This window comes from Camelina sativa, chromosome 1 (genome assembly GCF_000633955.1).
Source record: "Camelina sativa cultivar DH55 chromosome 1, Cs, whole genome shotgun sequence".
Classification (NCBI taxonomy): Eukaryota; Viridiplantae; Streptophyta; class Magnoliopsida; order Brassicales; family Brassicaceae; genus Camelina; species Camelina sativa.
In genome coordinates, this window is record NC_025685.1 from 16,831,746 (window position 1) to 16,851,270 (window position 19,525).

The 19,525-nt window shown below is 39.1% G+C and overlaps 3 protein-coding genes across 3 annotated transcripts; 1 reads left to right on the forward strand and 2 right to left on the reverse strand.

Annotated features, from left to right (window-relative positions):
* LOC104792769 (pentatricopeptide repeat-containing protein At2g15690-like) lies at positions 646–2,578 on the forward strand. The gene has a single exon (XM_010518996.2). The coding sequence runs from the start codon at positions 736–738 to the stop codon at positions 2,380–2,382; it is 1,647 nt and encodes a 548-aa protein (XP_010517298.1). The 5' UTR covers positions 646–735; the 3' UTR covers positions 2,383–2,578.
* On the reverse strand, positions 2,611–3,558 carry LOC104792760 (calmodulin-like protein 1). Its single transcript, XM_010518984.2, has one exon. The coding sequence runs from the start codon at positions 3,266–3,268 to the stop codon at positions 2,705–2,707; it is 564 nt and encodes a 187-aa protein (XP_010517286.1). The 5' UTR covers positions 3,269–3,558; the 3' UTR covers positions 2,611–2,704.
* On the reverse strand, positions 4,589–9,848 carry LOC104708912 (F-box protein At2g15640-like). The gene is made up of 3 exons (XM_010425572.1): positions 9,542–9,848; positions 8,025–8,825; positions 4,589–4,785 (listed from the first exon to the last, which is right to left on the reverse strand). The coding sequence occupies exons 1-3, from the start codon at positions 9,846–9,848 to the stop codon at positions 4,589–4,591; spliced, it is 1,305 nt and encodes a 434-aa protein (XP_010423874.1).

The following is a 19,525-nucleotide window of genomic DNA, read 5'->3' on the forward strand; positions in this document are numbered from 1 at the left end:
GCAAAATAAGATTATAATTTTGGATGTTGCAAATTTTATGGTATTGGAATTAAATTTGAAATAATTAAAAAATATTATTGACAATGAATTACAAATATTGTAGATAAATTCACTTATACACATGACATAAATATTCAAATTTATGAATAAAAATATCAATTATCATATTTTAATAGTCTATCAAACTATCAAAATGTAAATGTTGCATATTTAGAAATTGAAAACTTTAAATGTTTTAGCTGTTTTATGAAATGTTATGAAGATACAAATATAACAATTATTTTATAGATATGAGGTTTAAGGGAAACATACTTTACTATATCAGCATATATATATATATATATTTACATGATTATTAATTTATGATATTATTGGGACCATATTTTACATGGGGATTTCAAAAAAATTATTATCTTATTATCTTATCGAATTTTGTTATTTTTTACACTATCTCAACTTGGGACTAGCAAAATTTATTAATTTATAGTGCTTATTAATTTATAGAGCATTAATTTATTAAGGTTTTACTGTAGTACCCAGAAAAAAAAAACTCAAAGAAGGTAAAGTTGCAATATCTTAGCCCAACTCGGCCCAAATATAAATCTTATGATATTATTTTTCTTTCCTCCTGCGAATATTCTCATCCCCAATCTCTCTCATTTTTTCCAGACTAGGGTTTTGCATTTCACAGGGTTTTAATCTTTACCACTTCCACAACCACATCCTCCCCCAAAAATGTCTTCTCTCATGGCGATTCGTTGCGCACGAACCCAAAAGATCGTCACAATAGGTTCTCTTCTCCAAGTACGTTCATCATTTCCCAGATTCTCCTCTCAATTCCACTGCTCCGGTACCCTAAACTCGCTTCCGATCAGAAACCTTAGCACATCCGCCGCCACGAACGATTACTACCAGAATCCTCAGTCTGGATCACCGTCTCAACAACAACGGGCGTATCCTCCACCTCAAAGCTTCGATTCTCAAGGTTATCAGAATCAGACGAACACTAATCAACGAGTTCCACAAAACCCTAATCAATGGAGTCAGCAGAATCCTCAGTACGGTGGGAACAGACCTCAATACGGTGGACAAAGGCCTCAGTACGGTGGTCCAAGGCCTCAATATCAGAATCAGAATGTTCAGCAAAGTCCTCAGAGTCAGTATTACCCTCCGCAGCGGCAGCAGCAGCAGCAACCACCAAGAAGCTTGAATCAGGTCCCTAACCAGATGAATCAGCAGAGGAATGAGGTAGCTGCTCCACCTAGTGTTGAAGAGGTGATGAGCTTGTGTCAGCGTAGGCTATATAAAGATGCGATTGAGTTGCTTGATAAGGGAGCTATGCCTGATAGAGAATGTTTTGTTCTGTTGTTTGAGTCTTGTGCGAATCTGAAGTCGCTTGAGCATTCTAAGAAGGTACATGATCATTTCCTGCAGTCTAAGTTTAGAGGTGATCCGAAACTGAACAATATTGTGATTGGTATGTTTGGGGAGTGTAGTAGTGTTACTGATGCTAAGAGAGTGTTTGATCATATGGTTGATAAAGATATGGATTCTTGGCATTTGATGATGCGTGCGTATAGTGATAACGGAATGGGAGATGATGCGTTGCATTTGTTTGAGGAGATGGCTAAACAAGGGTTGAAGCCCAATGAGGAGACTTTCCTTTCTGTTTTCTTGGCTTGTGCTACTGTGGGAGGGATTAAAGAAGCGTTTCTGCATTTTGATTCGATGAAAAACGAGTATGGGATTGCTCCGAGTACAGAACATTATTTGGGTGTTTTAGGTGTTCTTGGTAAATGTGGACATCTTGTTGAGGCAGAGCAATACATCCGTGACCTTCCGTTTGAACCCACAGCTGAGTTCTGGGAAGCTATGAGGAACTATGCTCGGCTACATGGAGATATCGATTTAGAGGATTACACTGAGGAATTGATGGTTGATCTTGATCCTTCAAAGGCTGTGACCAACAAGATTCCTACCCCTCCACCCAAATCATTCAAGGAAACAAATATGGTTACTAGTAAGAGTAGGATCCTTGAGTTCCGGAATCTGACGTTTTACAAGGATGAAGCGAAGGAGATGGCTGCGAAGAAGGGAGTGGTTTATGTTCCAGACACACGATTTGTTCTTCATGATATCGATCAAGAGGCCAAAGAACAGGCTCTACTCTACCACAGTGAGAGGTTAGCAATTGCTTATGGTATCATATGCACACCACCTCGGAAGACCCTCACAATCATTAAGAATCTCCGTGTTTGTGGGGACTGTCACAACTTTATCAAGATCATGTCCAAAATCATTGGTAGGGAGTTGATTGTGAGAGACAACAAACGTTTCCATCACTTCAAAGCCGGTAAATGTTCTTGTGGTGATTACTGGTAGAGCAGCGTTTTATGTGCCTTTGTTTCGGATCATGTATAGCGCTCTAAGCTCTTGCCAGAACTCTGCTACCAGTTGGGAATGGAATAGTATTTGCTACGCTGTAACAAATTTCATCTGAGCTTTTACTTGAGGTATTCAGTTTATGTACTAACTTTTGCATAAGTTCATGCTTTATATCTTATATTATTTGGTCTTATTCTGGATTCTGGAAGAACATTGGAGATTATGTCGATTCAAAGTAACAAGATTTCATGTTTTTGAAATTGGATTGAATGAAGAATGATATTTAATTACAATAACAGAGAGAACGAAAGAGGTCTGTTCAGAGGATGTTGAAAGACATCATCCTCATGAACTCTTCCATATTAACCAGTCCATCTCCATCTGCATCAACAGCTCTCACCATCCTCTTGCAGTCCTCTAAGCTACATCTCTCCCCAAGCTTCCTTAGAACTGACATCACTTCCTCTGCGCTTATCTTCCCGTCCCCGTTTAAATCAAAAGTCCAGAAAGCATTGCGTATATCGGAAGACCTAATCCCTCCGCTTCTCTTATATGCATCAGTAAACTCTCTGAAATCAATAAACCCATCACCATCCAGATCCACGGCTTTAAAGATCTTGGGCACGTCCTCGATAACCCTCTCTTGTCCTTGCGCTCTCAGCACTACCTTGTACTCAGTCTGAGATATTTTTCCATCACTGTCCGTATCAAACCTCTTGAAAACGCGTCTCATCTCATTAACAGAAGGCTGAAAAAAGCCTCCTGGTCCGGGTGAAGACAAGCCTGATGATTGTCTGTCCCTGGAGAACATCCTTGAAGGCTTCCTCAACATCTTGTTCTTAGAGAGCTTGTATTGCAGCTCAAGAAAGCTCACGTTTGACATGTTTGATTTGAGATTACCAATCTTTTCTTGGGAGAGGGATTCAGGGGAACTCTTCAGATCAGATCCCACAATTTATATACTGCAAAAAGATGATTCCTTTGGGGGAAAAGAGAGAGAGAGAGAGAGAGAGAGAGAGAGAGAGAGAGAGAGAGAGAGAGAGTCTTGGCGTTGAAGAAAGAAACCTTGCAACTTTATTCCAGGGCAACTTAGGCTTCATGTTGAGAAAAAGATTCGGTAAGGAAGAGGATAAGATTAACAAGGACCAAGGCAAGGCAAAGATGATTCCTTTATCACAAGAATAAGAATCTGATACCATAATTGTCTTGTTGCTATACAAAATTGTGTCCGTCCAACTCATCCCCTACTTGTTTTGATGTTAGTTTAACGTTAGAGAAATAACTTTGGTATCAAAAGCTGGATACTAAATTCCATTTCCACCATGCTTTATTTTTGATATGATCACAGCCAAATGACAAATCCAACAAGATGTTGAAAAAAAAAGAACAGAGGACAGATCCTTATCTACACAGGAAACAAAGTTGAAAAATAAAGCATAGATCCTCTCGCATTCAGACAGAGAACTGATAAGAAACAAAACCATGTATTGGAGACCCCAAAAACAGATAAACAAAGTAGACAGCTGACAAGATTTTTAAGACAAGACCTACTGATACAGAGAACCAAATGTTTCAACCTGTCAAAACTAAGCTACCAAGAAATTCTGCATAATTTAAGAACCATGAAGAGCCAAGACTGAGACTAATATAAACCAGAAATTGGTAGAACTTTTTACACATTGCATCTAAGTATTTGAGACCAAAGTTTCAAATCTCACCGTGAAATTAGTGTCATTATCACACAGAAATGATAAACCCAACAAGACTTTGTAAAAACAACAGACCACAGATCTCATCTGGAAGAATCAAAGATTAAAAGTAAAGTAGAGAGACAACTAAGAGAAGCAACAAAATCATCTTCTTGATATCAAAATGAAGAAAGCTCGATCGTTAAAGAAAGAAATATCACTATATTTCTGTGCAATACAGCAACCAAAGCTTCAAGTATGTAAACTTAGATTAAATCTCCAAGCATGGATTTCAATGACGAACACTTAGATTTGAAATAAAACTTGATTTATTATAATAATAAAAATAATAAGGGATATATCAGAAGGAGGATAAACGAATAGATAAATAAGGTTGACAATAAAAACGTATGTACAGATAAGAGCACAAAATGACATGCCTAGCTAATTTCCCAATGCTCTCACCTAACTCCACTGATCATCCCTATCTTATTCTCCTTGTCCCTTCTCACTTCTTAGTCTGAATCTGCATCTGATGATTCTACATATCCTGCGCTCACCAATGGAGGATGGACTGACTTGAGTAGTTTTAAATCATTAGCATCAAAATCACCTGCGTGGTTTACAAAAGTGCGAACGCTAAAACATTTCTTAAAAGTTTCACCAAAACCTTGGATCTCAATACGTTTGTTGATGTCCAAATCGGTCACAACTAGAATATTTAAGTTCGGTAAAAGGATGGTCGAAGTTTTCTTCTATTAATTGGTGTCGAAGCACAAAAGACGGGTTACAATACAACTTAGACGAGTCAGCAAGTAATGAACGAGTTTAGAACAGACGAGTAAAAGTGGACGAGTCTTCAGATCCCTTTCTTTTAACCTTTTAACGGGTGAAAAAGCCTCTTTTTGGCGAACGCCGTACGCCCGCTTTTATAGGAAACTGTATCGGTTCGTCCATTACAAAGACCAAAATACCCCTTCCCTTCCTGAAGGTTTATTTGGGCCTTATCATGGGCTGGGACTTTTGTTAGGTTACAGGCCATGCGAATGTCGGTTGGGTCGATTCCTTTCATGTCAGTTACAGTCCATGCGAATGTCGATATATTTGTTTTGAGAAAAAGGATTAGCTCGCTTCGCATGACCGGGGTTATCTCTGTTCTGATGTTCACACACCGTTTCTTGTCAGTGTCGTCCAAACATATTTCTTCTGTCGCAGCGACGCCCTGCTGAATTGGGGTCGGCTTTCCGTCGGTCGGTGACGAGCTGTCGTCGCCGACCCGCTGCTTTGATTGCTATAACTTCTTTCCCGTGCGAATCCTGTGTTCGATCAGGAAGCAGTCTCTTGCACTCTGTTGGTTTCCGCACAGCGTATATATACCTTTCGGGGTTGGGAATTTGACGCACTGATGATACGTCGATGGTACTGCTTTCATTTTATGGATCCACGGGGTCCCAAGGATTACGTTGTAGATGGTAGACTTGTCGATGATGGCGAACCTGAAATACCTGACCATGGTTCCCACAAAAATTGGCAGATCGATGGTGCCGACTGACATGATATGATCCCCGTCGAAACCGGTCAAAGAATGGCATTCTGGTTTGACATCACTCTTTCCGATCTCCATTTGTGCCAGGACATTCCTGAAGATCACGTTTACCGAACTTCCGGTGTCGATCAAAATTCTCGTGACCTCGCTTTCGCCGATCAGTAGTTCGACGACCAGGGGATCGTTGTGCGGCAGATCCAAACCTTCTAGGTCGTTATTGTCAAAGGAAATCGTTGCGTTTTCGGAGCTGATTTTTGAAGGCCACGACTTCCTTGTTTCAGCCTACTTAGTATAGTCTCTTATTGACCTGACCGAGTCATTACATCCTGTTAATCCGCCCATGATCATGTTTATTCGTCTTATGGTTGGGGGGCGCTGGTCGGCTTGTCGGTCTGGTCGTTGCCGTTTTTCATGACTGATGGCGCCTGGAGCTTCCATTTCATCTTCGCTTTGATCGGCGAAGGTTTTGGAATCCTTGACAAATTTTCGAGCGATATTCTCAGCTTGCTTGATGTCGCTGTTACCGGGCCGGGTCGTCTTGCTTCTGTCAGATTTGATGACTATCGTCCCTTTTTTGTATCGTTCCATCAGGATCGTTTGGAGGTAACGACATTCCTCAGTCGCGTGGGTGGCACTTTGGTGATAATCACAATACTGGGTCACGCTGCTCTCACCTCCTTCCTTCCGGATGTATTTATTTTCGCCGATCGCAAAAGTTCGACGAGTTCGATCTTGATTTCTGGTAAAGTGTTGTCGTGGCTCGACATATTCGACTTTCGGAGCTGTGATTACTGGCTGCTTGTTTCGCCGGAGTGTTTCTTGGCGTTGACCACTTTCTCTTCTTCAAGCTCGATATGTTTCGCGGCTCGTCCCAGGGCGTCAGCTATGGTTTCCACATGAGTTAAAGATAGCTCTTCTTTAAATCGAGACTCGTACCAAAGTGCGTTCTTGAGTGCAATGATAGCAGTCGCGTCTGGGATTGAGACATTGACGACGACCTCTCTAAAGCATCCAATAAAAGACCGGAGTGATTCATTTCGTTGTTGAGTCAGGACGTATAGGTCGGCATGAGAGTTCTTGTTTTCCATTAGAACAGAGAATTGCTTTAAAAATGCAGTTATCAGATCCTTGATACTATCGATTGACCCAGATGGGAGTCTTGAGAACCAGCTTAAAGCGGTTCCTGTCAAATGCTCGGCAAAGACCTGGCAGGCTCCAGCATTGTATTCCGTCGGGCTGAACTGTAGAGGGCCGAGGGATACGCCGAAGGTAAGCAAGAAGTCTCGCAGATCGACCATGCCGTCATAATAGCCCAACCTTGGCTTGACTGCACGTTTTACCGCCGTAGTAGCGAGTCTTTTAGACAACGGGGTTCGTTGCGTTGCTTCGAGCATGAGATCCACTTCAGGTGCTTTACTTGTTGCTCTATGGAAGACTGTTACCATTTCTCTTGAATTTCTTTCAGCTCGGTGTCCTTTGTCCCATTGTCTCGCTCGTCGACGCTTGGGGCGGGATTGCGCTCTCGTTGACCTCCTTGTACACTTGTTTCTAGCGTCGTCCTGGCTGGGATGAAACTTGCCAAATTTTGCCTAGTGGAGTGGAGATGATTGATCTCGTCCTGTGAGTTGATCTGTGCTGTAGTCAGCGCGTCTAACCGAGTGTTAGTTCGTTTTTCTTGTTGGTCGAGACGCATCAGTATCCCGCGAAAGAGCTCGTCTATGCTGGAAACGGGTTGGCTGCTGAGCAATGCAAGCTGCGCAGGGCTCGGCGTTGGCTCTTTGGTCGCCGGGCTGGTAAAGTTTGTCGCAATGACGAACGTCCCTGGGCTCTCTGTCGCCGCAATCTTTCTTGGGGCGTCCGGAGTTGGGAGTGTGGTTTGTTCCCCTTGACCCGCCGCTGGAGTGGTCGTTCCACCTGACGAACCAGCTTCCTTACTTCCTTCTTTGATAACAATAGTCATCTCGTCTAGTTGTTGTAGGTCCGTTCTTCAAACTTTCAAAGAAGATTTCGACTTGGTTCCCACCTACCTGGCGCGCCAAATTGTTGATGTCCAAATCGGTCACAATTAGAATGTTTAAGTTCGGTAAAAGGATGGTCGAAGTTTTCTTCTATTAATGGTGTCGAAGCACAAAAAACGGGTTACAATACAACTTAGACGAGTCAGCAAGTAATGAACGAGTTTAGAACAGACGAGTTAAAGTGGACGAGTCATCAGATCCCTTTCTTTTAACCTTTTAACGGGTGAAAAAGCCTTCTTTTGGCGAATGCCGTGCGCCCGCTTTTATAGGGAACTGTGTCGGTTCGTCCATTACAAAGACCAAAATATCCCTTCCCTTCCTGAAGGTTTAATTAGGCCTTCTCATGGACTGGGCCTTTTGTTAGGTTACAGGCCTACCCCTAACAACGTTGGAGTGTCTTCGTTTCAGGATTGAAATAGAAAACATAAAACGGTTGGTTAGATCTATACTTGCGCATCGAAAACACTATTTCACCCGAAGCAGTCGCTCCAACTACGGAAACGTGACGACGGAAGAATCTATCATCGGTCCAAGTGTATTCATATTTCGACCATTCCTGTTTCCCAACATCCTCTAAAACCCACACACGTAACTCATTAGTGGGATCAGCATCGAGACGACGATTCTCCATATGAATGTAGACATCCGAATCCAAATGATACTTCTCATAAATGTCTTCATCATCCTCCCAAAAAATCACAGCTAATTTGCCCTTGTAGTTTATCAATCGACAAAACCTTTCTACATCAATAAAGGTGAACTTTTCAGACCTAACATCAAAGCAAACTATCATATAATCAGACGTCATAACATGAGCACATTCCGACGTATCAGCCAAGTAATACAAAACCCCATTGATGCATACCCCATCACTCTTAATATCATGTCGTAAGGGACACTTGATCCTTCTCCACATCAAATCTCCATCTTCTTCAAATGTAAGAATTTTATGATGACCAGGACCAGATGGATAAGCCATGGACAATGCTTTGTATTGCTTTTCAATCGGTTCAAACCCGAAAAAGCTATAAGCCTTTCTGTAGGTATACCGATAAGGTAAGATCGCATACCGTCCCGTGATGGGGTTACATATCACAGGTCTAGCTTGGTATCGATCACCATACATATAGAGCAAGCCAGAGGCGTAGCCGCATGAAAAATATTTTAGGTTAGTAAGATGATTGATCCGTACTTTGTTTGGAGAGAATCGCACATAAAATTCGGCGGCTGCTACAAGGGTCGACGACGATGATTGCTCATATGGATACTCAAGCTGAGGTAGCGAGAAGAAGTTCCACACAGGGACGTCTACTTGTTTGTTGCCGTTTTTTGCGATGGCGAATAAGAGGCGTGGCTTAGCCAAGGACCTGGTCAAGAACAGCTCCTTGAAACATGGACTACTCAACATTGATGCCCATCGCTTTGACACGCAACGAAACCTCACGACCGACTTTGAAGGCAATCTCGACAATATCTCCTCCAGGATGTGATCATTAGTTGATGATATGGGAGATAATGAAAACATGATTTGCGATCCCACGGAGAAAGAGATATATAGTTAAAAACTTAGACCTAGAGAAACCTAGCAACTAGCAAGATACCTTAGCTACCATTACAGTTCCTGAATATATATGTTCCGATTTTAGTCGGTTAACAAAATCGTACGTAGCACCATAGAAATACTTAATAAGAATTGTATACTTAATAAAGTACACAACATTTTCGTTGTACGTAGATACCTTAGTTTACATATCACAACATTTTCGTCCATTTATCATCTAGATCAAACCAGAGGCGTAGATACCTTAGTTTACATATCACAACATTTTCGTCGTACGTAGCACCATAGAAATAGATCAAACCAGAGGCGTATCTATGTTGAAAATATCGTCGGAGTCTATTATGAAGGATCTTTCGAGGGAACTTCACATGAAATTCGGCGGCTGCTAAAAGAGTCGACGACGACTTTTCGTATGGGTTGTGAAGCTGAGGCAACGAGAAGAAGCGACACTTATCATGTTCTACGATGGTGAATAAGAGGCGTGGCTTAGCCAAGGACCTGGTCCGGAACAACTCCTTGAAATATGGACTAACCAACATTGATGCCCATAGCTTCGACACGCAACGAAACCTCGCGACTGACTTTGAAGGCAGTCTCGACAAGATCTCCTTGATGAGATCAATCGATATGAGAGCAGATGATGAATTCATGATTTGCGGATCGAACGAATAAAGAGATATATTAAAAACTTGTATTTAAGACCTACATAAACCTAAACCTAGCTATATATACACGACACGTACTAAAGAGACCTAGTTACCATTATATTTTCGTGAATATATTTTTACGATTTTTTAGTCGGTTAAGAAAAACAGAGATGGGCTAATTTAACTTGCTAGTGAGCTGCCAGCTTCGGGCTTTCTTCTTTAAGCGTTACGCTGCCGTTTTCGTATCTTGGAGAGCTAGTACACCTCGTATCTGGTAAGATCTAGATGAATTAGGGTTGTGATTAATATTAGGATTATTTGAATTGGGAATTGTTGTCCGTAATTAGGGTTCTTTGAGTCAGTATGCAGCCTATGTTGATGTAAGTTTTCTCATCTTATGTTTTCTATGATTGGTGTGTGGGCTGTATGTATTCAACCAACCGGGAGTATTTTGCATTGGAGGTTAATGCCCTTGGTGCTCAAAGAATTGGGGTCACCAGAAGCAACTCAGGTTCTTCGCAGGGTCGTGCCTAGACTCCCGGAGGCCTAAGGCAAAAAATAAAAATTTATACATTTTCGTGATCAAAAATGTTATAACTTATAACTAAAATTAGATATATTTTTTATAATAAATTATAGATAATTAGTACTTTGTTTTTAATCTATGAAAATAAAACTTTATGTTATATACTATAAATATATAATATTATACAATTTTTAAATCTATTTTCTTAATTAACACTTTATATCTACGAAAATACAATAATTTTTAAAAGTATATATTGTAAAATACTAGAGATAAATAGAGATACTTTTTAATATATTAAACAAATTTTTGAAACTTAAGAAAAAGAACATTGAAAATATATATTTTACTAATATATCAAATAATTATTTAAATTTGGGGACCAATTAGAAGGCCAATAAAATCTTAATATTAGGGGGCCTAAGGCAAATGCCTTTTTTTTAACTCATAGGCACGGCCCTGGTTCTTCGGATTTGCAACTGGTTTTACTTAACCGTTTGATCGCTACAGTCTCTCAAGATTCCTTTGTAAGTCGCAGAGAAGTTGCTTTTTCTGAGAAATACTGTGTAGCGGTTTCAACCTCTTCTAGGCTGAATCAAAAGCTCTGGATAACTTGTTGAGAAAAGACACTGAGGTTCCTATTGTCTGAAAGTGGATCCCAACCTTTGGTATAAGAACCATTGTTCGTCCTAAAGCCTCCTCCTACGGAGTTGTTGAGAGCTTCTGTTTGCATCTACGATAATGCGTGAACAAGAGGATGCTAACAGCGGACAAGGTAATGGTCGAGACAACCAAACCGATAAGGATCCCACCTTGTTGGGATTTTGGAGGAGCACTACAGTTTGTTCCATTACAAGGTAACCGGAGATTAGCTGATTTTGGTATATCCCGGGATGGAACATCGGTCACAGTTGCACCGAATGGCTTGGGTCCAACATGAGCTGTGCCATTGCAAGATTTCAAAGAGGAGAACTCAGCTCCCCAGGCACAGCTCATGTTGGACCCAAGCCATTCGGTGCAACTGTGACCGACGATATTAGATAAATTATTAGACAGCTGTCTAGTACAATGCAAAGGGTCCAAATAATTTGGTACTAGACAGTGAGTGTGTTGTCGATGATCCAATAATTTATTGAACTCTTTGCATTGGAGATGGTCTAACTGTCTTGCCGTTTCAGACTAATAATTTGATACTAGACAGTGAGTGTGTTGTCGATGAGAATGGTGGATGAAGCCATAGAGAAAATAAAAGAATTTTTGGTTGAAACTTGTAACTGCTTTAAAATTTCTAAGTTTGTTATCAAAAAGTCGAATCTCAAAGAGTGTTTCGATGCATTGTGCAAGGGAAGTTGAAGAAGTTATTGGGATCATGTAGATTTTGAAACTAAGCCTACAATTGTCACTTTATATCTCGAATATTGGTTGGTTTTAGTAATAATGAAAATTTGGAGTCAGATTTTGCGACGTTTCACACTTAAAGCACATTGATTCATGGTTTGTTTATGGAGAACAAGATTAGAAGCTGATATTCTTCTAACACTACTTGCCTCATGGATTTAGGCTACCGGGATTATATTAAATATCATAATATTTTAAGAGGCACCTGATCATGTTCTAGTGTTGAGACTGAATATTGTAGGATCGACAATGTTTTCTCTGAAGCTAAACTGACTTAGCAATATTAACCCTTTTATTACAATATGTGTCGTTTTCTTTATAATATTTTGGTATATTTTTTTTCAATTGATTGTATATGACATACATTATATTATTTATTGCGACATGTGTCATTTTGTTTTTAGTATTTTAGTGTATTTTTTCAATTAAATTTATATGATATACATTATATTATCTCTACTATTATTTGTAAAGTTGTTTAACTAATAAACATTTGTTTTGTAAGAAATTACAAGTGTATGCCATTGGATTTATGACCTAATTAATTTGTTTTTAAAAAAATACACGATAATTTGAAAAGATATAAAAATCATATTCTCTCTTTATTCCACTGTATTAACTACATATTCGAATTTTATGGCTATTTCCTAAACGGAATTGCATCAAATATTTAATCATAAACAATCATTCAATCATAACAATCAAATAATCTTCAAATATCTTATAATCTTCCTTAAAACTTTGGTATCATTCATTCCACTTTAAAATAATTAAAAATAAATAATTAAAAATACTTAAATGGTTGATCTTATCTAAGATATTCTGCTTTCTCTCCAAGTTTTTCAACAGACGATCTAACATAATATCACAATTATCTAAGTTCTCTATAAATATAGAGTATCATTAGCTATTTTAACTCATCAAGCAATCAACTTACTTTATAGTAAAAAAAAAATCTTTCGGCAACTTTATAGTAAAAAAAAAATCTTCCGGCATCGCTCGCCTTCCACAGCGGTGATGGCCGGTTTTGCCGTCGGCGCTTCTTTGCTGCTTTTGATTTTTTTTTTGTTTTTTTTGTTATGAATAAAATCCCTCCACTTTCAATTCGAATTCATATCCAAATCTGATTTTCTTGACCACAAATATAAGATGATGGATGAATTGAGATTCGATAGCCGGTGGTTTTGATTCTGGTGGTTAGTGTCAGAATCAAAGGATGATGAAGACACCCCTTAAAGAGCAATAATCATTTTTTTAGTTATATGATTTTCATGTTTGGTTTTCTTTCAAACGGTTAATTGTTATACTTATGTTATGCTGCAGATTACGATTTTGAGATCTTTGGAAAAATATGACGAACATCATATGATGCATCATCCTCTCCACTAAACTTAAAAAGGTACAAATGTTACTGTCAGAATCAAATGTTACTTAATCAGTTAGTCGTACTTAAAAAATAAGGTACATGCATCATATATAATGTTCTTATATAATGTTTTCATATTTATACTTATCCCCAGTATCTGCGAAAGCTGTGCTTGAGAGCTACTTCCTCGTTGGTATTCCTTGTTTAGCCTTAGTTGGGAAATGAAAGAATCCCTCAATAATGCTTCCGACTACTACTAATTTTATATCTAAATTCTTAAATTAATTTGATTTTGAATTTTGCACGAAAAGTTTGTTGGATTCTCTTCTTTTAATTTGATCTCATCTTTTGCGCTAAAAAAATTGATCTCATCTTTCAAGAATGTGATGTGCCAATGATTTTCCTTTATTCAGTCATACCCTTATTACATTAATAAATAGAAAATAATATAAACAAGATCTATAAAAATTTATGTTTTATATATTTTTCAATCCATATATTCAGTATTTTTTAGAATAATTTTTTTTTCACAATATGTAGTATGAATTAAAAAACTATAATTAATAATAAAAACATAATTGAAAGTAACAGTTTTTTTGAAGTTAATGAGAATCGTATTAATTAAGATGTGTATTCAAATAAATTGTTTATTCACTAACATAACAAATATATTTAGATTTGTTTACAAAAAATAAATATTCGATTTTATATTTAAAGTCATTCTAAAACACTTTTAAGATTTATTTATAATACATTAGTAAATATAATAAACATTTTAAAATGGGTATTTAGGGATCAAGTAATGAATTTAATAAAGGGTCGGATAATATGATGGATATTAAAAAAAATGAATACTTGATATTCAACATTTACCCTGAGGTAATAAAATTATATTACTCTTTACTCGATCCTAAGATTAAAGGTACTTTTCCCGAGACGGAATGAATATGGGTAACGAGTATTAGTGGATATCCTTATACAACTAAAACGTATAACCCTAAATCAATTTATGAACTTGATGAATAAACTAAAATATGAAAATAAACTATTATTTTCATAATTTTTAATCCTAATTTTGTTCATATCAAGGATTTAATAAGTTGATATTAACTTGGTTTACAATTTTCGCTGACCTTGGTTTTGTTCCAAATCTTATGAGTTATTAAATAAAGTTTTCCCGAATATTTGGATCCTACTTTTTTGATAATGTAGTTATTATCAATGTAAACTTATATGTTACTCAATGTTATCGATTGTCAAATAAATTGTCTGTTACTCAATCTCACCATTTCCTATATAAATAACACAATTATTGATTGTCAAATTAATTATAAAATATTTCATAAAAAATAATATAAGTATTTTTGAAAATATTTTGAGAGTTTTTGAGAATTATGATTTTTTTACTAACTAAATGTAAATTAAATATTCAGATGGCGAATTCATGTATTTCGTCTAAATGTTTTAGCCAAACTTTTTTTTAATAAAAGTTCTATAATGGATAATTATTATAGAGAACAGTTATGAGGAGACATAAATTTTAGATTAAAGTACAAAATAAAAAATATTGACAGATAAATTCAAGTATTAAGCTTTCACTAATTTGGATTAGGATTGACTATACGGGTATTTTAAAAATAATTATATAGTTTTTGAAAATTATAATTTTTTAGATAATTTCGACTAACTAAATTAAAAAAATTAACGGAGAACTCTGGTATTCTTTCTAAATTTCTTACCCAATCTCTTTTAGTAAATATTGTCTAACGAGTAATTATTTAAAAGAGAACGAACATAAGACAAAAAATTATGAGGAATACGGGACAGTACGAGATGAGACAAGAAGAGATGAGACGGGACAAGATGAGATGAGTTAGGAAGTGAGGGAATGGGACGGAACTGGACGTGCTTCAAGTTCTAGAGTAAATATGTCTAGGTTCAAATTTTTTTTAATTTAAATGAAAATTAACGCACATGTGCTATAACACTTGTGTTAATATAATTTTCTTCATTTTACGAATTCACCATTTATATGAAAATATTTTGTCCCATGCTGTAGCACGGGTTACTACCTAGTTTATATTTAAGACAAAATCTAATTTGATAGTATAGATTATAAGATGTTCAATTTATTTTTAATTTGTGTAGCATATTTTCTGTCCAAAATAAGGATTTTCTCTTCTATTTCTTTACTTTAATAGAAATAATTAACATGATATTTTGCAATTTGATTTTAATTAAAACAAAAGTAGATTTTTATATTATATAATTTTCTTTGCTTGGAACTCATATAATATATTATTAGTTATTGTAACTATTTATATTTGCAAAATAATAAATGTATTTATTTATGAACCTTCTCACATATTTTATTAAATTTCATATTTTATCACATATTTTGTAACTCTCATATTAATTTGATTAGGTTATTCATAGAGAATATGAGAGTTGATTGCATATTAATTCTTTAAAATGTAACAATTGATTGCATATTAATTATTTAAAATAATAATATTTTTTTCTTTAATAATAATAAAGTAAGGTTCTATTTTGACAAATTGTAAGAAGTTGCCATGTCACACTCTCTTTTTACAACATGCGTCATTTTCTTTATAATATTTTTGTATAATTTTTCAATTGATTTTATATGATATACATTATATTATTTATTGTGATATGTGTCATTTTACTTTATAATATTTTTGTATATTTATACATTATATTATTTATTACGATATGTATCATTTTTCTTTAATATTTTAGTGTAATTTTTTTCAATTGACTTTTGAAACAACCCTTCCCTGTAAGCTTGGTCATCGACTGTGCCATACTCGCAAAACCCAGAACGAATCTTCTGTAGTAGCCCGCCCATCCCAGGAAACTCCTGATCTCAGTGGCACTCTGCGGTCTTGGCCACTCCCTGATGGCTTTAATCTTCTCTGGGTCCACTAAAACCCCCTCCGATGAAACAATATGACCTAAGAACCCCATCTCCCGCTGCCAGAAACTGCCCTTACTCAACTTAGAAAATAACTTCTGCTCCCGCAGCTTCTTCAGAACTGCTCTTAGATGAACTGCATGCTCCTCAAATTTCTTGGAATATACCAGGATATCGTCTATGAAAATGATGACAGACACGTCCAGGAACCTGAAACATGCTGTTTATCAATCTCATAAGCGTTGCTGGCGCGTTCGTCAAAACGAACGGCAACACCACAAACTCATAATGCCCATATCTCGACCTGAAGGCAGTTTTCCTAACATCTTCTCATGTATCGGGATATGATTGTAACCCGATGCCAAGTCGATCTTGGAGAACCAAGTAGTACCCCTCAACTGATCCAACAACTCATCAATTCTTGGGAGAGGGTACTTGTTCTTCACAGTGATCCGGTTTAGACTCCGATAGTCGATACACAAGCAGAAACTCCCATCATTTTTTTTAACAAACAACAATGATGCTCCCTACGGTGAACAACTAGGACAGATGAAACCCTTTCTCAGTAAATCCTCCAGCCGCTTCTTCAGTTCTGCCATCTCTGCTGGAGCCATCCTGAAGGGCGCCTTGGAAAACGGCGTTGTCCCTGGTTCCAACTCAATCGTGAAAGGGTCAGACCGAGATGGTGGTAACCCCTGCAACGACTGGAAGACATCCTCAAACTCCTCTACCACCCAAATACCTCCAACAGAAGACTGCACTACTATCTCCAGCATCGAAATCATAACCAGGTAAGCCTCACGCCCCTTCTCGATCATCTTCCTGGCCTGCATGGCCGAGATCATGAGACTCCCCTAAGTTGGTCTCACCCACTTTAAAAACCAACTTTCCTTCGGGACGCTCGAATACCACTCTACCCCTGTATCAGTCCAGATGTATCATGTGACGATGCAGCCAATCCATCCCTAGGATGACATCATACAACTCAACGGGACTGATAATCAAATCTGTCGACCTCGACTTCCCCACGATCTGAATATCCACGTCCCTCGCCCGGCCAAGGACTTTTAGGAGCTTGCCTCCCGCAACCCTGACAACTCCTGATCTCTCACCGGGAACTCCTCTAATATTGGCGTTCTCAACGCACTACGGGGTAATGAAGCAATGGGTTGCTCCAGAATTAAACAAGACATGGGACGTAAACCCTCCCACCGACAAGGTCCCTACACAAACCTCATGTGCTGAGAACCCTAACATTCTATCACAGGGGAAACATTATTAGATCTGAACTACTGAATTGACCAAGTGTGAGTCTCAGAAGGTATACATGTGATCGATCCGGCACTGGTGCCACCGGTCTTCACGGTCGAGTACACCCGCGTCATCAGCTCGATCCGCCCCACAGGCTACACACCCAGCTGCACTATTGGCTGCCCTCTAGCCTGCACCGCCTCTCCATCTACTGCAACATGGGGACACGAGGCTTGATATGCCCATCTCCCTGCAGTGGTAAGAAACTCGGGTATCCGCCCGCTGCTTGACCCTCTATGGACAGTTGACCACTTTGTGATCCGTACTATCGCACGCGTAGCATCCCGCACTACTCGATCTCTGAGTAGCTTCCCACTTCCTCTTGGTTCCTTGCGCTGGCTTGCCGCCATTGTCGGAACCGCTAGGAAACTGAGCCTTCTACGACTGAACCACCAGACTAGCTGTCATCACATGAGCTTTCATATCCTACTCTATCTAAGCTGCGACCTCAACCAACTCCGCTGTCGAGGCATAACTCCGCCCTCTGCAATGGACCCGCAAGTCGTCCTGAAGCACACTAAAAAACCTCCGGATCTGTGACTCCTTGGCCCATATACAACAAAAGCCGACTAAAACTCCATATCCAGCTCACGAACCGAGCGAGACCCCTGCATAAGCTGCATGAACTCTACCTCCATCCGATCTAGTGCCTCCTGGGTGTATCGCCTCAACCGCCACCTCTCAGTGGGCACCATGTCCATTCCCAGTCCATGGGCCCACCTATCTTAATGGGCCTCAAGTCTTCTCACTAGTACCGTGAGCCATCCATATCAGACGGTCAGTTTGCTACGTCGGTGAGGTTTTGAAGACTTGTTACTGTCCCTACAAATCACCAAATGATATTTTCCCGTGTTTTATCTTCACTCGCATAGTTTCGACAGTCATTTTCCAGAAGGTCACCCATCTTGAGACTACTCCAGTATAAGCACGTTTAATTGTGGAGTTCTCTCAGGATCCTATTCTGAAAAGATAAATGCCCTTTGGTGACATAGGTGGCCAAATCAATTCTTTTAAACCTCTCCGGAAACCAAGGTGTCATAATTCACCCCCACTAATAGATCACAACGTCTTCATTGCGCACCAAGACCGTCACCCCCGATGGTGTGAGCCTACTCGAATGCCCACTCGTCTTGGTTCAGCTCTGATAACACTTGTAACTCACTGACCGCTACTTTTCAGTGGGCCCCATGTCCACTTTCAGTCCATGGGCCCACTTTCTTTAATGGGCCTCATGTCCTCTCACTAGGCCCGTGAGCCCATCCATATCAGATGGTCGGCTACGTCCGGGAGGTTTTTAAGACTTGTTATCGTCCCTACAGATCACCACATGATCGTTCCATGTGTTTTGTCCTTACTCGCACAGTTTCGACAATCATTTCCCAGAAGATCACCCATCATGAGACTACTCCAGCATAAGCATGCTTAATTGTGGAGTTCTCTCAGGACCCTTGACTGAAAAGATAAGTGCACTTTGGTGACATAGGTGGCCAAATCAATTCTTGTAAACCTCTCCGTAAACTGATACTCCTTCTGGGAAATGATTGTCGAAACTGACCAAATCAATTCTTGCACATCGAGGAAAGTACTTGCGGTTGAACTCCTCCACAAAGTCAGCCCAAGTCATGTCCCTCTGCACTCTCCTGGTAGTCACCGATCTCCAACACACATAAGCATTGTCTGCCAGGTGATGGACCCCTATGTCTACCCGATACTCCTCAGGACACTTGAGAGACTAAATGTTGCGTTCCAGCCTCGTCCTCCAACCATCAGCCACTCTAAGGTCGGTATTGCCTGAGAACAACGTCATACCGATCCTACTCATCTCCTGCAGCATAACGACATACTAAGAGTGAACACCTGCTCCAGTATCCCTCATTCGGCACCTCCACCGCAACTGGTGGCACCACTTGAGTTTGCATCAGGACGGCTCCCGCTAACTGCTCCAGCACCTGTGTCAACAAGTCCACAATACAATCATCTCGACCAGGGGCTCCACCTGCTGCGACCCCCACACCTGGAAGACCAGCACCACCGGCCAACCCGGCACCGATACCGCCCCCATCGGCTCCAACAGCTCCTACGGCCCCATCGGTACCACTACCAACCACACCCAATGATCCCTCCCAAAATGCCTGTGACTC